At 44.2% G+C, this 21,455-nt stretch overlaps 1 protein-coding gene across 4 annotated transcripts in view; it reads left to right on the top strand.

The window, feature by feature from the left end:
• Positions 1 to 21,455, top strand: part of LOC306715779 (semaphorin-3F-like) — a 57,150-nt gene that overhangs the window by 33,156 nt on the left and 2,539 nt on the right. Inside the window, exons 3-18 of one of the 4 annotated variants that reach the window (XM_079186253.1) lie at positions 3,066 to 3,226; positions 3,569 to 3,631; positions 4,053 to 4,172; positions 5,492 to 5,581; positions 7,302 to 7,395; positions 9,640 to 9,759; positions 10,016 to 10,155; positions 11,291 to 11,405; positions 16,628 to 16,697; positions 16,807 to 16,951; positions 17,150 to 17,372; positions 18,488 to 18,576; positions 18,790 to 18,831; positions 19,599 to 19,756; positions 20,161 to 20,228; positions 20,523 to 20,656. In XM_079186253.1, coding sequence (XP_079042379.1) covers positions 3,066 to 3,226; positions 3,569 to 3,631; positions 4,053 to 4,172; positions 5,492 to 5,581; positions 7,302 to 7,395; positions 9,640 to 9,759; positions 10,016 to 10,155; positions 11,291 to 11,405; positions 16,628 to 16,697; positions 16,807 to 16,951; positions 17,150 to 17,372; positions 18,488 to 18,576; positions 18,790 to 18,831; positions 19,599 to 19,756; positions 20,161 to 20,228; positions 20,523 to 20,656 — 1,832 coding nt within the window. Of the gene's footprint in view, positions 1 to 3,065; positions 3,227 to 3,568; positions 3,632 to 4,052; positions 4,173 to 5,491; positions 5,582 to 7,301; positions 7,396 to 9,639; positions 9,760 to 10,015; positions 10,156 to 11,290; positions 11,406 to 16,627; positions 16,698 to 16,806; positions 16,952 to 17,149; positions 17,373 to 18,487; positions 18,577 to 18,789; positions 18,832 to 19,598; positions 19,759 to 20,147; positions 20,229 to 20,522; positions 20,657 to 21,455 lie in introns of all 4 variants that reach the window. The other 3 variants (XM_079186252.1, XM_079186255.1, XM_079186254.1) reach the window with 3 other exon arrangements.

Here is a 21,455-nt window from a genome sequence, read left to right as displayed (position 1 = left end):
ACCAAGTATTTGGTCATTTGCAACTTAGCTTGGCCAATTTGTTCTGCCTTCAGGGAATAACCACACACTCTTAACGCAACCCTACAAATTCCTCTTTATCTTTTTCAGTGTAGGCCCCCCTCAGCATCCCTCTTGATCTGGCACGCAGCAGCACAGTCTCTCCCTGCATGTCTGTCCAAGCTGGTCGCGACCGGGTGTTTGCCTGGCACCAGCCTCAGTCCAGGGGCCTGCTGGTCTTGTTTTCACAGCCGGCCTGACCCCCAGGGCAGTGTAGCAGCCGAGCTCAGTCCGCTGCCATTATACGTCCTCTATCAACATTTCATCGGAGCACAATGCCATGTGCCTCTGCCTGAGGCTAAGGTTGACTTTGGGACTGAGTTTGAGAAAGGCTGGTAGAAAAGAGAATGATGTCTAATAGCTGAACTTCATTTTGTACCGGAGTCCAGACTCCTTCCTTTTTTCATTCTTTATAATATGTTCTGCTCTATGTTCCAAACATATGTTCTCATATGTTTGGTTCGCTTTAAACAAAATGTGTATGGTTAATGGTTCATTTATGGTGTGAAAGCAAACAGACTAACCACAGGATTTTATGATAACATTTATGTTATTTGAACATGATTTTCATGTATACAACTGCTTTTATGTACATTATTTGGTAACAATTATGCACGTGATCAAAGGTATTTGAGCTGAATTACATACATTTATCACATCACAAACATTTAAGGGCTGCATAAACCAGAATTTGATTTCCCCACACCGGTTCTGCTGATGCCGGATGACAATCGCCAAAACTGTCCTATCATGTATACAGTATAATCAACTAGCTACCTGTCAGTCTGCATAACTTCATGTTGACTCTTCTCGGTTTGTTTGTAAAAAGTCAATGTGAACAGGAACCGGAGCAGAAAATGCAACATTGTATTTTTGTATTTCTTCCTTGATGAACCAAACCACGTGTGTGAAAGCACCCTTACACTCACAGTAAGAGGTTGCAGCTGTTTCATTTCTTATGTTATCAGAAGGCTCAATGGTATTTAGGCTTCAGCCTCAGCTTCATAATGTAAAACCTTGCAGCGTCACTCAGCTCTGACTCATTCTTTCATAACAACAGACTGAGGTCTTCTGCACGGTTCGATTTCTGCAATAACACCTTCATCTAATAGGCATAGCTCTGCCTGATGTAGTCTACATTACAATTAGATATGGAGGATAAGGTGTGAGGAAAGATATTTTTTGCTGGGATGTAGCATTTGGACATGCTGTAGAGCACGCTCAGAACAGAATATGGGAGTTATTGCATGATTATGAGATTAGATTACATATGTGTTTGTTTCTTAATGTGCGGCTCTCTATGGGGAGTGTTGTTGCACTGCACTGTTCACATTCTCTCGTCAGCTGACGGATGGTCCCATCCCGCTACTCTCTGACAACAAACACACACATACACTGAGGAGTTGCTGACAACCTGCTTCAGGAAGGGCTTCGACTGGCCCTCGGAATGTACGTGTGTGTGTACAATGCAAACTTATCCGGTGTGTTTTCACTCTATCGGCACGCACACATAAACACAGCTAGCGTGTATGGGGACTCATCATTCAACTTAAGTCTCCAACACAAATAATCACAGGGTCCGACCACATGTTGCATGTCCTCTGCCGTGGGCTCTGACAGCTGTCAATCACCTGGCTGATTCGTTAACATTCCATTGGTGGGCACAGTTATTAAGTCAAACTGTACAAATATAGCAAATCTAACGGTATTAATCTTTGCTTATTGACATAACCCCGTGTTAAATTTAGATCTGGCAGGAAAGACCGGTAATATCAGATTCAGTAGGGAGTCTGTTTGAAAAGGTCTCGAGATGGTGTTTATTTTAAGTCGCAATGGTGGACATGTTGATGGCCTTGCATGCCTTGGTGCCCAGACCTCTTCCGCAGCACCACCTAACAACCTCACAGGAATGTTTTTCAGCAACTTCATTCCACATACTGAACATGGCTGCACATACAGAGCTTGCAAAAAAATGTGTGGTTATTCATCAACTGCCCGAAATATTTTCGAATCTTGAGATGATTCTTATTTTTACAAGTCTTGGGTATTGCTTTTTAGGTCTGACGCCCCACATTGACTACATTTCACACAGCCTTCCTTTTATTATACACCGGCGCGCCTCTGTTCTGATATATCATTTGTAAATAGTGAAACAAAGCTAACTGTATTTGACAGTTTATCATCTGGTTTCCCTTCACCACATTTTTGGCTGCTAAATCAACAGGAAAGAACTCGGGTTAACCTCAAAGTGTGGTTCCCTGTTTCAGCTTTCTTGGGTCTGTTGGTTGTAGAATAAAGCCAAACAGTAAAACGGGACTTTCCTGCTGTTTGAGTGAAACCTCTGTGTTTGTCCAACAATATGTGAGGGCCACCCTCCAATGCCTTTACCCTATAGATTGCGGAGGAGTGTGTGTTTGTCTACGGTGTGGCATGGGGCCTTTGCTGTCTTAGCAGTGGCCTCTCTGCCCTGTCTGTACGTAGTTGCTGAACCAAGGAGAGTATATCAAACAAACACTCCAACACAGAGCTATAGGAAGATCGGGTTACTCTCGACATGAGAAGACTAGTTGACTGCATTGTGTTACCACAGGCGCTGACCTTCAGGGTGCAGGGTCCAAAAAGGGATGAAGCTGTTTAAACCTAAACTCAGTATCTGTGTATTTCCATATGGGGTAATCTGTAGCAAACACATCTATAAGTCAGTCTACCGTGTCTGTCTTTTCTGACTTCCGACTGGTAGTAACAGAAAGCCATCGATGACTTTCTAGGTCCTCTGATCCACTCCGGCGGTATTAAGCCATCAACACAGTGTGACAGACACTCAGTAGCACTTGTCTCTAATGTGCGGTGTTAAGTTACAGCAGTGTTGGTGGAAAACCATCAGATAACTCCACGCCGGGTATGCAGGAGCGGCACGAGGAATGTGCCAGTTGTGCACGCATGTGTGTGTGTGAAAATGTGCATGTGCACCACAGCTGTCATTAATGGGTATATTTGTGTCTCGTCAGAGCTGAGATCCACCGGTACTGCTCATCACTTCGCCTACCTCCTCAACACGTCCGACTACCGGATCCTGCGTATGGACGAGGACCATGACCGCATGTACGTTGGCAGCAAGGACCACATCCTGTCCCTGGACCTCCATGACATCAACAAGGAACCGCATATTGTAAGACCATTTCTATGTCCCGCCTCCCCTTAACTCTGGCTGTTACACTACAATGAAACAAGCCTTTACCTCAGCGCCACAAGGGCAAAATGTTCTGTTCTAGGGCCCCAGCAGCAGCCATGTTGGTTAGCTCACATCTAGTTTTTGTTGGAGTACACTTTTTTTCTGCTTTCGGGTCATTAAAACACTGTAATCGGGTTATGACAATCCTAAAAGGAATAATATTGGCCTGGGTGGATATCCCTTTTGCCGTTTTATCCTAAAAATCCCATAAAGGCCACCGATGTACTGTATATTCGGTTGGATTCTAACTGTAAAATGTCCTCTATTCCCCCGTCGCAGATCCACTGGCCGGTATCCGAACGAAGACGGATGGAGTGCCTTGTGAGTGGGAAGGACGCCAATGTAAGTACGCCTGTTGACAGCACTCATAAGCTCAGCAGGGTCGTTCAGCTCAGGTGATTTCCATCAACTTGATGGGCTAAAAAAAGTATATAGCTCCCTTCATTGTGCACAGAGGAATCTGTTAAAATCACCTGCGAGGTTCAAAATTGGCCCAGTAAAAGCGCTGGTTCCCTTCTGTCTCGCCAAGGAGACAGGAATGGATTGAATCTCACCATCCCCCTCTCTGCCAGGCCAGGGTGGGTGAGCACAACACCACTGGCAGATAGTTTGATATATACCCAGTATTACTGGTTTATTTTTACCACTTAGACTTGAGCATTCGGTAAATCTGCAGGAGGTGCACCAGTAAAATATGGCTACGAACGGCTTTTCATTTAGATGTTTATTGCAGGATAATTGACTCTGGTCTTTGTGTCTCCAGGAGGAGTGTGCCAACTTTATCCGTCTGGTGGAGCCATGGAACCGGACTCAGCTGTACATCTGTGGGACAGGAGCCTACAATCCAGTCTGTACCTTTGTCAACCGCGGACGCAAACCTCAGGTCAGCATTAAAGACTTGAGTAATGTACAAGCCAAGAAGGTTATATCTCAGTACATCAACTCAGCAAAAGTAAAACAGCTTTCTCCATCTGCATCATGAATGGCCTCTCTATTTTTTTTTTTCCTCTTACCCAAGCTCCTACTCTCCATCCACCTTACGCTAGGTTCCCTTTACGATTTTTCCTCCATCATTAAGCCTGCTTGAGGTACCATGTCTCCGCGTCTGGCAAAGCAGCCAGCACAGCTTCACCAGCGCACAGCTGTCATCCCCAGTGAGCTGTTAAAGCTGCTCTGTTTAGTCTCAGCCTTTTAATGGGACCTCTTGAATTTCCTAAACCAAGCCAGGCATCGCCACCTCGCGTTACTCCCCTTTAACACCTCACTCTTCCTTTAAATATCACACTTGTTCCCTAATGATGACCAGGGGAGTTTTTAAAAGGGGATAAATAAAAAGTAAATTTCCCATTGGACTCTCCCTCGAGATATACAGTACGGGGCGGAAAAGTTGCAACGGCAAGCGCGAGCTTGCATGAGTCCCCTGTTGCATGTGATTCCTACATGACCCTTCACTAACGAAGGGCTTCCATCCATTCCCTCACCTATCCATCCACCGCCTCATGCATCCAGGCCACCCGCCAGCCTCTGCCATGTGAGACGTTGGGTAATTGGAAGTGGGAGCTCCCATTATGGGGTGCCAGTGGAATGTTCCAGTTCTAGTCCATTAATGAGAGGGCTGTTTCTTTCTCCGTCACATTGAACGGACAGGTCCGGCTCCCCCCCGTGACCACCTTTCCTCTGCTGGGCTGGGGAGTCGACCGTGATTTGCAAAAACATAATATGATGCACTCTACGCCAACGCATGCACACACAAATCCATGTTTTTGTCTTTTTTAATTCCACATTCAAGACAGATTGTTGTCATTTGATTACCCCACTGCAGGGTATATTGTTAAGTTCCCTCAGTGCTTAAAGTAGGAGCCGTGTAGCTTTTGTAAACGGTCAAAGCCAAATGTTTAGCTTTGGCAGCAGCTTTGAGGGGAATGTATGTAGCATACTGTGAGAGCCTTTATTGACTCAACCGCAGGATAGGGCACCATCTGGTCAAATAAAGCTACACATGCTCCCTGCAGAATCTTGCACACACACGTCTATATGTTCCTCATGCACTTCCATACTATTCATTTCAGTAGTATTGGTTTGGAGAGTTTCCCACTCTGCCTTGAAGTCAGGAAGGATTCAAGAGATACAAGTTGAGGTCGGGGAGGCCTGACCTCTTCAGTGGCGTAACATCCAGACTGTGCTACTGTCTCCTGTTTTTAGACATCCATGTATCTGCAGATGGCCCAGGCCAGAGGAAGGGCTAGCCGCGCAGCTGAACCCAGCGCGGTGCACGACACACTTGGACTCAAGGTGCGATGTGGGCCCTGTCTGCACCGCAGCCCTGCACAATGCCTGGGCTCGTGGTCACCAGCAGCATGCTCCCTCTCTTTGTGTCCGTACACATTTTGTCACCACCACCACCATCCTTAACTTGGCCACCACTCGATTATCTCCGTAACATTTGGCATGCATCTCTTCCAGTCCGTGCACAATCTTAAAGTCTTGTGTAATCTGGGATTGCATTTAACGTCATCTCATTTTGTTTCACCCATTTGTTTTTCTTTGTGTAAGCGTCATCGTCTGATCACCCTTTTTTCATATCCGTCATTGTCCATTTGTGCTTTGCATTTGTGTTAAATGCCATATTTTGCATGAGAACGGGGTTTTCAAGTGGATATTGCTGCTCGGGTTGCTACGAAATTCTGTTGACTTTTGCTCGACTCAAATTCAATTAAAAAACGCTTTCACTGCTGTTCAATGCATGGCATATTCATTTTAATTCCGCATATATTTAGCATCGCGCACGAACAATAGATAAGCGAGTCATTCATCCTGCTTATCTGAGACAATGCAGGATGTCCCACCCGTCAGCCTTCACCGCAGCGAGCCCTCCACCTCCTGTAGGAATGTGGTGCAGTCTCTCCCACAGAGGCGGCAGGACTAGTCAGCATCTGATTCGACCCACTCCCACAGCGGGCTTTGTTAGCCCAGAGCAAACACCGGCCATCTGTAGCCAACTAGCTGTGCAGCAAAGGAAATAAAAGAGCCACATACTTGAACATTTATTTGCTGTTTGAGCTCTCCAAGCACTTTGAAACACAGAGGACATAAAGGTTTTAGGGGAAGTGTGGCAATTTAAAAAAATGTTTGAAAAGTTTTTTTTCCCCGGTCAAATTTTATTTTAAAATATGTTGCAACTTTTGTGAAGGGTCATATTTTACAGCAGGGTTGTAAAAACATGCTCAGGCCACAGATTCCCTCTGGTACACATAAATGTTTGTGACCTTTTTACACATCAACATCTGGCATGGCTGGGAGTGAGCTGCCAGCACCTCCTTACTTGCACGAGTGGTGATTTTAATCAAAGATGAGTAGGGGATTGCACAAGGCTGCGTGTATGATCCAATGATGTGACTTTGGCACAGTGCCATGTTCTCTCCCCTGCTTTAGTGCTGATGGACAGTGACAGAGATGTCTCCATCTCTGCAGTTAAAAATGGGGATTGGTCCATGAGGCGTGGCTACAGGACATGTCATTGCATGCCACCGATTCATTCCCCCCCCCCCCCCCGCTCTCATACGCAAATTCCTGCCAATCACGTCTCCAGTGCGTGCGTACAGGGATGCCACTAGCAGTGAGCGTCAGTCATCCAGCCTCCATCCCAGGTTTGTTTTCTCTGTGCTGGATTACAGGTGTCAGCAGTAGGCCTGCACAGCCATAGGCACCACGAAGCTGAGAGATATTTGGCATGCAGCTTATTAGCCGAGAGAAGCAGCCCACGACACATTGTTTTCTGCAGTAGAGTGGTGTAAAGATGGATTAGAAATTCCTTGCTTTGCCCACCGCATGTATTTTTCTGTATGAACGCACCCTCATTATTCTAATACTTCATCTCCCATCAGGCCTTATAGGTCCCACAGGAGTCAGAGGGAGCACGTTCGCTGCCTCATTTTCCCTGCACAGGGGAATCACAGTGACAAGATGAAGAGTGCTGAATTTATTGCTGTCTCCGTATGATTTTTCCATTCAGGAAGAAATCTTTCATTTGGAGCCGGGCAAAGTGGAATCTGGGAAAGGAAAGTGCTCCTATGACCCGAATCTCAACAGCGTGTCAGCTTTGATCAGTGAGTATCATCTGGGTTTGGTCACATGAGGGCACGGGTATAGAAAGGCCCAGCGGTCTTCACAGCAATGGCAGTGTCATCCCATATGGATTGTTCATCTTTTAACTCCTGTTTCTTTATATGGCCTTCTCTCTGCTCACGATTTATATTTTTGCCGAACTTCATTAACAGAAGATATTTATCGTCTGCCATTGAAGAAGTCAAGAAGTTCAGGCCGAGTGTCCTTTCCATTCTGTGCCTATTTCCCACAGTGAGCTGCTAAGACGAATCAGCATAATCATTATATCCTCAGGAATATTTTCTTGTTAGGGCAGAGATGGGCACATTAATATGTGCCTATTAATATGTGAATCCCTCACTGGGGAATTAGTGTCTTCCAATCAAAATACTTAGGACATGTTGGGAAAGCCAGTTGAAGAGTGAAATGATCTTTATTCCCACATGTGTACAGTTTTCTTTCCCACAGAGCCTCAAGTACTTGCACATGTTTTAATAGTCCAACAGTCATGTACTTACATAGTTTACCATTATATTTACAGACGGGTAACAAATGAAAGGGAAAAAAAAATGCATAAACGAATAATGAATGCAGACTCTTCCCTTGAGGGAACGAGGGGTCAGTGAATGGTCTGATGGGTATGAAAATAATGTGGAAAAAAACATTCAATGAGGGAATATATTTTTGGAAGAACAATCCAGGTGGAAAGTCAATGCCAAGGAGCATTGAAGCGGTTCTGGAGGCTTATCGGACCAAAACTGGACCAAAATATTGAAAATAAATATCGTCTACTTTACTTCAGTGATCATTTCAAAGCTTATTGTGTGTTGTAACGTTCATGACGGCAGTGTCCTCTGTCCCGATACCCAAGGTCACTTATTCAGCTCCAGACCACACAGTTGCCACCAGTGAAAGGCGATCTCCTCTCTGTGGGGTGAGACAGCGGGTGTAAATCACTGGCAATGCTTTCCCACATTAGCGCCGTGCCAGCTGAACCAGTATGGAACCAGTAGTGTCATCCAAGATGGATTTATCTCCCACTTCCACCAGTTAGCATCATACAAGGGACACTGTAGTTAGTGATGATAAGGATTAAGACCGCTGTGCCACAACAATAGATTTAACGTTGGCCACTGACTGCTCAGCTCTCCACCACATTAAACATCCCGTCATCCGCGGACGTTTTAATGATGCATCATCAATCTTCATATAGCGTTGATGAGGACCATGACATTGAATATAATGGTGGTAGGACAGTGGTTTTTTCTTTTGTTTTCTTCCGCTCTACGTCCTGCTGTCTGCTTACTCCATCTCTGAGGGCTCTGACAGTCACACCTGCTGTCCGGCGGGGCCCTTACAGCAGCTGGAGGACCAACACCTTACTTTCCTGTGGCTTAACAAGGCTGTTGTATACGTTTGTCAGTTTGCACACATGGATGTGCTCATATTTTATGTCTTTATGGAGTGCGTGCGAAGGCTGTTTCAGGAAGTTTGAGCACTGTTTTTGGTTAACGCTTTATTTTTTACATGTGCCTTAAATTCTTAGTGGTTTCCACGGAAGTATCCCGGAAAGAACAATAAAATGTAGGAATACAAGACAATAAATTCATTTAATTTAGCTTTTCAGAGAAGTACCAGAACATGTTATAGTGGTTTAGTAGTTGGGAAGGGTTTACAAGTGGTTTACAATTAACAATGAATTTGTTAGTTAGATTGAGAGAAGAAGCCAGATTTTGTTGACCTCTGTGTGAAATCGAAGAGAAGATTCCAAAATGATATCCAGTAGTAGTCGTAAATCTTCCCCCATTTTCATTGTAGTGCATCTTGTGCCATTGCTGTGCCAGAATGTAAAGCCTGATAGAATGTAAAGCCAGCATAGCACTAACGAAGTGTGGCAGGATTAGTGAATATTGAATCTTGGTCAATTGAAAACTTCCAATTTTTCCAGTAATTAACATTAAATGATGTAGTCCTTTCCAAAAACCTTCCTAACAAATTACAGTTGTATTATCAGTTCCTTTTTTAGGACATTTTTGGAAACTATTTTGAGGATTGACCGTTTGCATCTTTTCTGTCAGTATCCTCACCACTTTGTGTCTAAATGGAATAAATAAGTAGATGAAGAATGCGAGTCCTGAGGTTCTAAATATACATTTTGAAATAAAATCCTTGTTGTTTTGTGCCAAGGGTGGTGCTAGAATGCCAGAGTCAAGGAATTTCACTAAACAGTTTTCTCTCTTTCTCAGATGGCGAGCTGTATGCTGGGGTCTATGTTGACTTTATGGGGACAGACTCTGCCATTTTCCGTACTTTGGGGACAAAGACCGCCATGCGAACAGATCAGTACAACTCCAGATGGTTAAACGGTAAATGTCCTATTTAACCCATAAAAGATACTCAGGGCTTCCATCCAGCTTATGAAGCCGTCCTGCGTGATGTTTCAATATCCAAACATGGTTCCAAATGACCAGCTGAAATGAAAAGATTCTGGTGTTTGCATGTGTTTAGAATCCCTCACCAAGTTATAAACAGGGAATGCTGAGAGTTTATAAAGGATTCTAGCCAGATGTTTCCCCAAATTCATCCTCCGCCTGAACATCTCACCATCTCTTCTTCCCGCAGACCCCACTTTCATTCACATTCACCTCATCCCCGACAGCGCAGAGAGAAATGACGACAAGCTGTATTTCTTCTTCCGGGAGAAGTCCTCTGAGATGGGCCACAGTCCCGTGACCCAGTCCCGTATAGGACGCATCTGCCTGGTGTGTACACAGTGAGGAGCGTGTTTGTTTTGGGGTGTAAACATAATGAAAAGAAAACCTGCAACAATATGAAAAACAGGCTGGAGGCTCCTGAGGCAAACTAGTGTTTGGCCAACGCTGACATGCTGGAATCCACATGTGTCTTTAACCTTCCTGTCTACAATGCATCCCTCTGTCTGGGAGGTTGCCCTCTGACCTCTGACCCCATGATCTTCTGACCTCTTTTCCCTGGTAGTCCTAAAACACTTGAAGCTTTAAGTGTAAATGGTAGCAAATAACTCACTGCCTTTAAAATACTCTCTTTTAGAGTCCTTCTCAGTTAAACTAGACTTCCTCCACAAAAGCCTGTGTGCCCTACAAATACAAGTTACAAAAAATGACAACACATGTCTCTGGAAAGCTTGGGCATCTAATAGTGTTTATACCGTGTGAGTGTATGCATTCCCTTATGGATTTGCGTGCATATGTGAGCATTGCAGCGGGTGTATGAGCACGGGTACAAGTGAGAAAATGTGGCGTACGTGTGTTCGTCGCCTCAGCTGTTCCACTGCTGTAATTATTTGAGGGGGTCAGGTGCTGACCCGGCACACAAACACTCATCCCCCTCTCAGTAGGCTCTGCTGGGGCCTCCAGAGAACCGGTCCTGTCATTCTTATTTCACCACACATCTGGATATCCTTACTGCCACTCACTGCACCCTGGACACCACCCGAAATACACTCAGCCGTATACTGTAAATTACCCTGGAAGACGTTTTAACTCCCAAAAATGGGAATTTTCAAAAGTGCATGAGGAATGTGAAGACAACATCCACCATTTAAAGTAAAATATTAAAATATACATGCATTAAGGAGGAGGAATCCAAAGCACTTACTGGTCTCAGCGCTTTCTTACTGGGATAGATTCTGGCCTCGCTCCACCACAGATGGAAGAGTCTGAATAGGAGGAGACGGTGTTTACCATCTCACCACCCTTCCTCTTAGCTTCCCAGCTTTCCAAACCGACATGTACAGTATAGTGTGTGTGTGGGTGGCTCCACCTGGGTTTGTTTTCAGTGGGAAGACAGAGGAGGATGTGAGTTTGAGTGAGTGATGGAGAAACTGTTCTGTGTCGCCCGCTGCCCTCGCAAATACAGAATGATGATGGAGGCCACTGCTGTCTGGTCAACAAGTGGAGCACCTTCCTGAAGGCCAGGCTCATCTGCTCAGTGCCAGGAGCCGACGGCATGGAGACGCACTTCGATGAGCTCCGTGAGTACAAAGGCCTTCACTCCTGCAAACTGAGACTGGGCTATGGTTCCTTTTACCATTTTCAGTTGACGTGCTGGTCTATAGATTACTTGGTGTGGGTTGGGGGGTGTTGTATAGACTTTATTGTCAATCAAGCATGCTGTCAGCCAAGTGATGTCTTTTCCCTCTGTTCCGCTGCTCGTTTGCCAGATTACATCCTACACATCTAGCCCTGCAGCTATTTATTGTTATTATCGAATAATCTGCATATTATTGTATCTATTGGTTGAGCAATCATTTGGTCTATCAAATTGCTTGCTTTATCCGACCAAAACACAAATCTATTTAAGAAGGTATTATAAATGTTTTTTTTTTTTTTTTTTATTTGTCAAGAACAAAGAAACTGAATCTCTTCTTTGTGCAGTTAATCATTTTGACAGTACGTATCGAATGGCAAAGAAAAAAGACAAAAGTGACATGACTGGATTCATTTCACACATATTCATTTTCAGGCTCCTGTCATGTATGATCACATCTCAAATATTAAGTAGAGAATACTCTACTGCAGGGTCTGTTTCTACTGCAGCACCTGCCAAGAGTGTGCTTGTGCAAAGACACACACACACACACACACACACACACATACAAACACACACGCAGCAGAGCTCAGTCCTTGGCCCATATGGCAGCCCACTCGCATCCCATGGCCCATACAGCGTACTGTAAATGAGAATGACACACATACTCCCACCACTGTCTTTTTCTTTCGAGATGTCTTAAACAAAAGTGTCTGTTTTTTTTGTGTGTGTAAAGGAGGGTGGCCTGGTGGCGGGCGGATCAGATCGCATAGCAGGAATGTCTTGAGTGTGAGACTATTAGCCTCTCCAGGGGAAGCTCTTTCCCTTTCTGTCTCAGTGGTTTAAAATAGAGCCAAATAGTGATAGGGGACTGATGCGTGAGACAACTGTTGCTCTTGAACTAATCTCAAGAATGAAAAGTGCCATGCCTGTTGAATCTGATGATAGTTTTTTGGGGGTCTTGATGTCTTCACACATTCCTTGCTTTTATCTCACACTGCCTTCAGTTCTAAAAGCATGGCTTTGTTTTTACTGGTGACATTTATTTCATCCTGCTTTGAACAAGTGACAAAGTGACAGGATTGAAAACTTTTAATGTGTGCGGCCACTTTGACTAAATGATGTGAGAATGGATCTGAGTGTGAATGGGCTCACTCTGCCTTTACAAATGAGGGTTCTGTCTTTACTGGCCAGGTCAGTGTTGACATGGGCGTGCAGTGCAGAGTGGTTTTTGTGACAGAGTTGGAGAGGCGTCAGTGTTTGGCCCTGTTGGGGATTTTGCGGGTAGTGCTTGTATGAGGCTGTAAATGTGTACTAAGGCGGGCTGGTGAATGACCAAGGACAGACATGACAGGGTAGACATGCCCATAGAGAAGACGGCACATGTCAGTTTGGAGAGCAGCCATTCCTGCCAAGGACTCCTAGAGGGGACAGTACATTTGAAATGATTGAGCTTCATGCTAATGGTACATGTCTCGCTGGAGAGTTTGTGTGTACAGAGGAGATTTTAGAATTCCGAAAGGTCAAATTGGTCTTTAACTATTGCGCATTGAATGCACATTGAATGTTGGTCATTGAAGGAATAGTTGGACAATTCGAGAAATTTGCTTTCTTGCTGAGAGTTAGACAAGAAGATTGATACTACTGCAATGACTGCACATTCAATCTGGAGCTACAGCCGGGAGACAGTTAGCTTAGCTTACCTTAGCTTAAAGACTGGAGATGGGGGAAACAGTTAGCTTGGCCAAATGTAACAAGATCAACCTACCAGCACGTCTAAAGTTCACTAATTAACACGTTATGGTTTATTTGATCTACAAACTGTAAAAAGTTACAATGTTTGCCAGGCTTCCAGTGCCAAGAACTACTGTATGCCTGCATATACCTCCCGGGAAAACCACAAATTGTATTTTTTACATACAGCCCTGTAGTCAGTTCAGAAAGATCAGTTAGCCATGCTCGAGCAAATAGATTCATAAACCTTCCCCCTTTCTTTAAGAGTTTTATTCAAATGACTCTACAAGTCATTACTGAGAAGTTTGTTAAAATATCCAGACCAGCTGTATTCCTGGTGTTGAAGTCTTATGCAGAAAGGCATTACGGTAAAGTACGCCTGAGACCTGGGGAGTTTCTACAGTGGGAATTTAGCACTTATTGGCTCTACCTGACATGTTGTACCTAAATGACCCACAGTGATTCAAAACACGTGTTCAAATTATTATTTATTTTACTCAATAACACACAAGAATGAAAGAAGCTGCTTTCTGGATGTTAAACTGTTTAAAATAAGTCTATAATCGAGAGCAAGAGAAAAGCGCCAAATGCAGAAATAATGAAAGAAAATAAAATATCTTTTGAGGAAACGGGATGTATGGGGGAGATTTTATTGCCATTCAAACAGGAAAAAAGAGCTGTGGAATATGGAACCTTTTTTAGCTGTTATTAACACACAAAGTCGCCTGGAGCTAGTCGTCACTGCCCTGTCAGGATAGCTTTTATTGCAAATCACACAGCTCCTTTTTTCCATGTCTTCATGATCTGTTTTCAGGGACTGTATACCGTCGATGATAGCTCTATCTTGGCCTCAGCGGTACCTTGTCTGCATATACGCACACTTACGTGTTCTTGCGTGCAAATCCCTCATTTCTGCAGAACAACAGCTGTATGTCATGACAAGGATCATCTGTTGTGTGACACCCATGGCAGCCCCGTCGTGCTGCTTCCAAGCTAACCCATGACCGTTCCACTGCTCCGGCTGTGGCAGCTGTGGAAGATGGCATGGTGGTGGTGTGTGCGTGCATGTGTGTGTGTGTGTTTGTGTGAATATGGGTGTGACTTTGGGGAATTTTGTAGGTACTGAGAAATGGGCACAATGTGCCTGCTATCTCTGAGCTTTATCCTTTTCTCCAGGAATGAGCTCAAGGCTGTAGACAGTCCCCAGAGGAAGGCTCGACTGAACAGACTCACTAATGTGGACGGGACCAGAACCCCAGCAGTTCAGATTCAAAGACAATGCTCACCCCCTCCATGTATCATTCTCTCTGCAGCCTGACAGCTAATTTCTCATGCTGGTCTATATGGGACTGCGAGTGCATACATCTGAATTGGTATATTCTTTTTTTTTCTTTTTGCGTGGATCAGTTCTCCTTCTGTTTCCACACTTCACACGAGCTCTAATAGTCATATTTTTAGCTTGATCCCTCTTGTCTCTCGCTTGTTGATTCTCTCACCAATCACGTCTTTACTTCGCTGTCATTTCCCTGCACAACTAGGTTGGGAGCACATTCTTCGTTTGTCGCCGAAGGGCCCTTGTCCTATTGTTGGCAGTGAGCATGCCTATTGGGACATGTATTTAGGTCAGGTACCGAATAGGAGAGAGACTTATCACCCATCACATGTTTCGCTCCTCTCCTTTGTTGCGATGGACCTTTCTTCAGTATTAACAAAAGGATCATCTGATTCAGGAGGTGTCCAATGTCAGAACGTTTGTGATTTAGAGACCTTCAAAATTGGCTTAGGAGCATATGATGCAGCTGTCTTTAGGGAGAGAAGAGATATTTCCTTTCCGTTCCAAGTGGAAGATTATGAACTATGGACGCAGGAAGAGGAGAATCCCTGGACATCGTGTTTCAATTTTCTGTCTCCTCGGGAGCAGTCTCAGGTGGTTCAGCGATCACGTTGTTCCCGTCTAGACAGAGAAGCAGACGGTTCACCGCTCTGCTGTTAAATAGCATTGCTCTGTGTTTGACACTTTGATTGGATTGCTTTGTTGAGGTGAGGTGATAGCGCCTCTCAAGATTCTGTTGTGAGATGTGTCATCTTGCCAATAAAACCTTCATCTTACTAACTTTCCTGAGGCCATAGCTCGGTTTCCTGTTGCACCAAGTCGATTGCTGTGGTTTTACACCTACTGTTTCCGTCTTCAGAATATGAGCGTGGCGGGAGGGCTGTCTGGATAGAAGGGACTCTCTTTTTTTCCCTCTTGTTATTTCTATTAGACTGCAAGCTAAAGTTTCTAGTCATTTTTCCTCATTTAACTCTAGGAATGGCAATGTCGAGCTTTGAGTAGTGTGTTGATACCTGACATTTCTTACACACATCCTGGCCCCCCTTTGGTTAAAAAACTAAAACAAAAAGTCCCATGAGTTTGCGGCTGCGATTAAACTGTTAACATGCTAACACGCTAAATTAAGATGTTAAACATGGTAAACGTAATACCTTCCACACAGCATATTATCATTGTAATTATGAGCGCGTCATGCTGACGTTAGCATTTAGCTCAAGTCCCAGTGAAACCGAAGTTCAAGCGTCTTTAGCTTCTACACTCATTCCCAGTAAAACGAAATATTTAACGGGTGTACAGATACAAGAGGGATTTAAATCAAAGACTTTGCATTTGATTGAATAGCTTAAAAGTGGGCGGGCTTAGGATATAGCTCACACGGTGCTACAGAGGCTCCACAGACACCACCCTTGTCACTAAAAGTTGCAGATTGATAGGTCGTGATATTATTGGTTGAAATTGGTTGGTACTAGTTTACCTTAGAAGACATTATATTTTGATTTACAAGACGATGATTGGATGTTGGTATAAAAGTATGAAGAAATGTACTTTCTTTGTAATTGTTATGCATATATTATTTAATAGGTGCAGTGGATTTGATCTATATCTGGTTGTAAAGGGTATCTTTCTGCTTAATCTCGTCTTTAAGTAAAGCCTAATTGAGCTGTAAGCAGGCTTGTAGAATGTTCGTCTTGTTATGAACTATTATGGCTAAGCAGAAGGCATTTAGTCACCCATATTCACACAGACAAGCAACACAGAAATTCTCACATGAACCCCTGACCTTTACTCTTTTGATGCAATTATGGATTCATGGGACTCCCACAGAAGCATAAAGACATAACAAAAGATTACACTTTGCTCATTATCCAAATCTATAGGTGGGTTCCATGTGTTTTCAACAAAGATGGAGTTTCAGCTTCTTTTGTAGTTCATCACTCCTTCTGGGGAGGTGTAACCTAAAGGTCTCTCTGGCTAAGAGAGGTTGGATTGACTGAAAGCTGTGTAAATATTAGTAAAGAAGAGTGCTTTTGCTGTGGAGTGTGATGTTTCCTTCACCCGGTCTGTTTGCACTGACATGATTTCTCTCTACTCTCTTACAGGAGATGTTTACATACAGCCAACGCAGGACACAAAAAATCCTGTGATATACGGCGTCTTCTCTGTCTCTGGGTTAGTGTGCTATAACGGATACAGTACATGAACAGCACCTGTAATAGGCTCTGTTTTAAGATTTTTAAAGTCTTCCTGACCTTTCTCTGCCCTTACTTTCGGTTCACAGCTCTGTCTTCAAAGGCTCAGCAGTTTGTGTCTACTCCATGGCTGACATCCGCATGGTCTTCAACGGACCCTTCGCCCACAAGGAGGGTCCCAATTACCAGTGGGTGGCCTACAGCGGGAAGATCCCCTACCCTCGACCCGGCACGGTGAGTTTTAAAATCACACTGACCCCACACATTAATCCCACAGCAAGCTGGCATAACATCAGTTTTTCTCTGCCGCAGACCTCAAATAGAAACCATCTGAACATGTTGCAGGCATCAGCATGACCAAATATGCTTTTTCTTATGTGATAATGTCAATTATTTTTCATGGGTGTGTGAACACTTCTGTTTCTCTTTCAGTGCCCTGGAGGTACGTTCACCCCCAACATGAAGTCCACCAAGGACTATCCAGATGAAGTGATTAACTTCATGAGGAATCACCCTGCCATGTACAACGCTGTGTACCCGGTGCACAAGCGCCCCCTGGTGGTTCGGACCAATGTGGACTATGAGTTCACCACCATCACTGTGGACCAAGTGGCAGCTGCAGACGGCAACTACGAAGTGCTCTTCTTAGGAACTGGTGAGTGTTTTGTCATAAAAGTGCCAAATCTCTGATTTTGACATTACATTACAGCTTTGTTAGGGTTTTCTTTTCACTTGAAGTCTGTCTGCACCCATTAACCCTTTGATCAGAGTCAGAAGGATGAATGACAGTGTCAGTGAGAAGCTGAATAATGAAGAACAAACCCCCCCCCCCCCCCCTCATGAAAATAAATCCCATGTAAGTGGAGGGCTTGTCTCCCCTGCAATCATTTATCATTACAAGAAAAGCATTCTTCCCTTTTGTCCTCAAGTGGAAATTGAACCAATCAAAGGGTTTGTACCTCACTCTCTTCACGTGAGGTAAACAACAGGAGATTTGTACCTGGAGGGTGGATCAGCAGTGGGAGGGAGAGGAAAGAAACAGGGGGTAAGAAGAACAGAAGTAAGGGTGGGGTGGGGGAGTACAGTTAGGACATCCATCACCTTAATCTCGCTCACTGGTATAAAAGAGATTATCCATTTGTCTGTCTGCATGCCTTGAACCTTTAATAAGGCCCCAGTATAACAGGAGCAGCCACCACACAGGATGCAGCCCTCACATATCGCATATGACGCCTCTGTACTGGCTTCTTTGTTCATCTGTGCATTACGGGGAGGAGACTAATGGGGTTGTGTGCGATGGAGGGCCACTGTGGAGGAATGTCCGTCCTTTCAGCTGCTGTCAGAGGCAGCCATTCAGCCCTGCGCTGGGGCTCAATGCAGAAGTCATAATAAATCTCAGGTATCCCGCTCAGAGGAATGCCTAACTCTTTGCAGAAATCAAACATGCCAGGGAGGGGCCAGGGGGTGTCTTATGGCATCCAGATGATTAGGTCAAGGCAAGAGGGGAGCTGAGGATGACAGAAGGAGTTTGTCATGGTGGCGGCAGTGAGTTTACGCTAAGTGGAACGGAGATTCACGTCATTGAGGAAAGGTTAAAGCAAAGAGAACCACGAAACCGAGGTGAAAAGTACAGTGGAGCCTGTTGATAGGAGGATTATCCCTTGTTGGAGGCAGCTGAGAGAATAAAATGGAAATCCAAGGGGCTGTTGACAGGCGGAGGGGTGTGAGGTTGCAGGTATGTAGCTGACGGGTGTGTGTTGTGGTCCACAGACAAGGGAACAGTACAGAAAGTCATCGTTCTGCCCAGAGATGACCTGCAGACTGAGGAGCTGGTCCTTGAGGAGGTAGAGGTTTTCAAGGTGAGCTTCTATTTACCTCTTTTCAATATTTCTATTTCTTCTTCTACTATACATTATCTGGCCTTCTTTGCACTCCCATCTTTGTTTTCAAACCCACACCTTCACCCTTTCTCATAAGTTCCGTGTCCTTTCTGATCATCTGTTTTTTGCTTTTTCCCCTGTACATACTAAGATAACACAATGTTCTCACAATGTATTCTTTTCTCTATCAAGGTCCCTACTCCAATTACAACAATGAAGATCTCATCCAAAAGAGTAAGCATATCTGTGCAACTGATTTTCTTCACCTTTGCTCACTTAAAGAGAAAAGAAACCATCTTCCAAAGAAAGGTCAAAGCCCCATATATGCAGCTGTGCTTCACTGTCGCTTCCCTTCATAATTCATAGTAAAGCTGTAAGTCTGAGGGACACAATGAAGAGAGACATATGGAAAAGATACTTTAGGTGTAGTGTTGTCTTTCAGTGTGATTCAAATACTTGGCCTTTAGCACATGCTATGACATCGTTCCAGAGTTTGTGTTTCACACGGCCTGCCAGACAGATTAAATTATGATGGCAACGTGATAGATCTGAACTCAATATTCTCCCTGGTGATCCAGAGCCTGTTGTTTCAGCACAGTGCAGGATAAGATGTTACACTTATTTCATTACATCCGTCTACCGAGGCTTGATTTCTCCTCTCTGGTATACCAGGTGCTCATGTCTGAACCTGATTTCTTTGACTTGACTTATATTTTGAGAACCAAATTGAGCTTCTTGAATTATAACAACTTTGAAGATGGGCACTTGAATTTGTTTACCCTAAATACACATGTATAGTGGAAATAAAGATTCTGAAATTGCACGACTCTTGAAAATTTCAATTATGACTATTATTTACCTTTATTCGTCTCTGCTCCGGGCAGCTGTCCTAAAAAAAAAAATAAACAGGATGGTTTCTCTTCCCCTTATTCTAATTTCTTTATCAAAGCGTCCTCTACGTTGTGTATAACACAATTTTCCATCCTCTTCTTTCTCAACAGCAACAGCTGTATGTGTCATCTGCGACAGGGCTGACCCAGTTGGCTCTTCACCGCTGTGACGTGTACGGCGAGGCCTGCGCTGACTGCTGTCTGGCCAGAGACCCTTACTGCGCCTGGGATGGCAAGTCCTGCTCCCGTTACTCGGCCTCGCAGAAGAGGTGAGCGCCAACAGCAGTGTCTGCATGAGCTACACTAACTTCATAACTAACTGACTCAACTGGCTTGTTGAATGATGATCGGATTAGACTGCCTGGATGGCTACTTGGCTGTTTTAATGGCAATGTAGTGTGTTTTAAATTGTACATTTAGCACATTCTTTGGGTAAAGTGTGGTTTATGCTCCACTAATAAATCATACACTTGAGGTATTTTAAGTGTAACCAGCAAATGATGTAAATTCAGATGCTTGTAATAACGTAATGGGGTGTTGGTTTGTGGTTAGACCCATTTAAATGGGATACTTTGATGGCTGTTATGTATTGTTGAATGGCTTTGAATGGCTTGCGGTTGCTTTATGATTTTTTTTCTCTCCTTATCCGGCAATACTGGTCTGACCCCTTTAGACGTAGCCGGCGGCAGGACGTCAAGTACGGGAACCCCATCCGTCAATGCCGAGGCTTCAACTCTAACAGTAAGACGCCTGTTCTTCAACAGTTTTCTTCCTATTGCTTCTATTTGTTTATTAATGACCTATCAAGGTTGAAAATAATGACACATTCTATTCCTGCTGCTCTCGAAAACGTTCACGGTTTTCATTGTTATGGGCTGTAATGACCATATTCTGGCAGCTTTATGGTAATCTGTGACAGCCGTGTTGCTAAAAAGGACTTTGATTTGCCACAACTGAGGTTCTGGTTGTAAGGAGCTCATGGTAATGAGTGTTTTGGTTGCCATGGAAATCCACCTCTCTCTCTCTGCCCCGCAGCCAATAAGAACACTCTGGAGATGGTGCAGTACGGGGTGGAGGGGAGCAGTACCTTCCTGGAGTGTCAGGCCCGCTCTCCACATGCTCTTATCAAATGGCATCTGCAGAGAGACAACAGCGACCGCAGGAAAGAGGTGACACATTGTGTATTTCTCAAAGAGTCTGGATATAGAAGCGTATTGTGTTTGTGGGCGGTTTACTCAAATCAATATTTATCCAATACAAAGCACAAAATAAACTTCCCAAACTCTACCGAGGATTTCCACGGATGAACGTGAAAAATGTGTTATTCGCACATTTCCATATTGGGTGGGGCCCAGTATTTCATTTCAGTCGAGATGATGAGATGGAGATTTAAATGCAGTTTGACACATTTGAGAAATGACCCCAGTGTAATTCTTTTCTGATTCCCCGTTAACAAGATTAAGCGATTCAGGCTCTGATTGAATGATGCCTGATTTCTCACACAGACCTCCGACTGTCCTCTGGCCCAAGGGAAGGACACATAAAGGGGAGCTGTGAAAAAAGCCCTCTGCGATGATATATAACCCTGAGGCACTAGTTAAAGTTTTATTGTGAAGCTATGTAGTGTTGCTGCCTCTCTTTTATTGACTATTCTGTTGGATGGTCTCTATTCCCACAGGCAGAGCCGACTTAGCTGCTGCCTCACACTTCTGATTCTGAGCTGTAAAGCTTGTCCTGATCAGTATCCTTGGTGTGGACGTACAGACAGAGTTGATTTGATAGAGTTCATCCTAGAGTTATTGTTTGATCACATTTGAATTGATTGATTTTTTTAAGGATATTAATCCACCATACAGACCAAGACAGTACGGATGTAAATAATGTCACACTATTCAGAGTCCTAACTCAGTTCATAGATACACAGGTGTCAAGATCTCAGACATCCGAAAATGTGTTTAGAAATCAGAG

This window comes from Pholis gunnellus, assembly GCF_910591455.1.
Source record: "Pholis gunnellus genome assembly, chromosome: 3".
Taxonomy (NCBI): Eukaryota; Metazoa; Chordata; class Actinopteri; order Perciformes; family Pholidae; genus Pholis; species Pholis gunnellus.
This window is presented reverse-complemented; position numbering and strand designations above follow the sequence as displayed.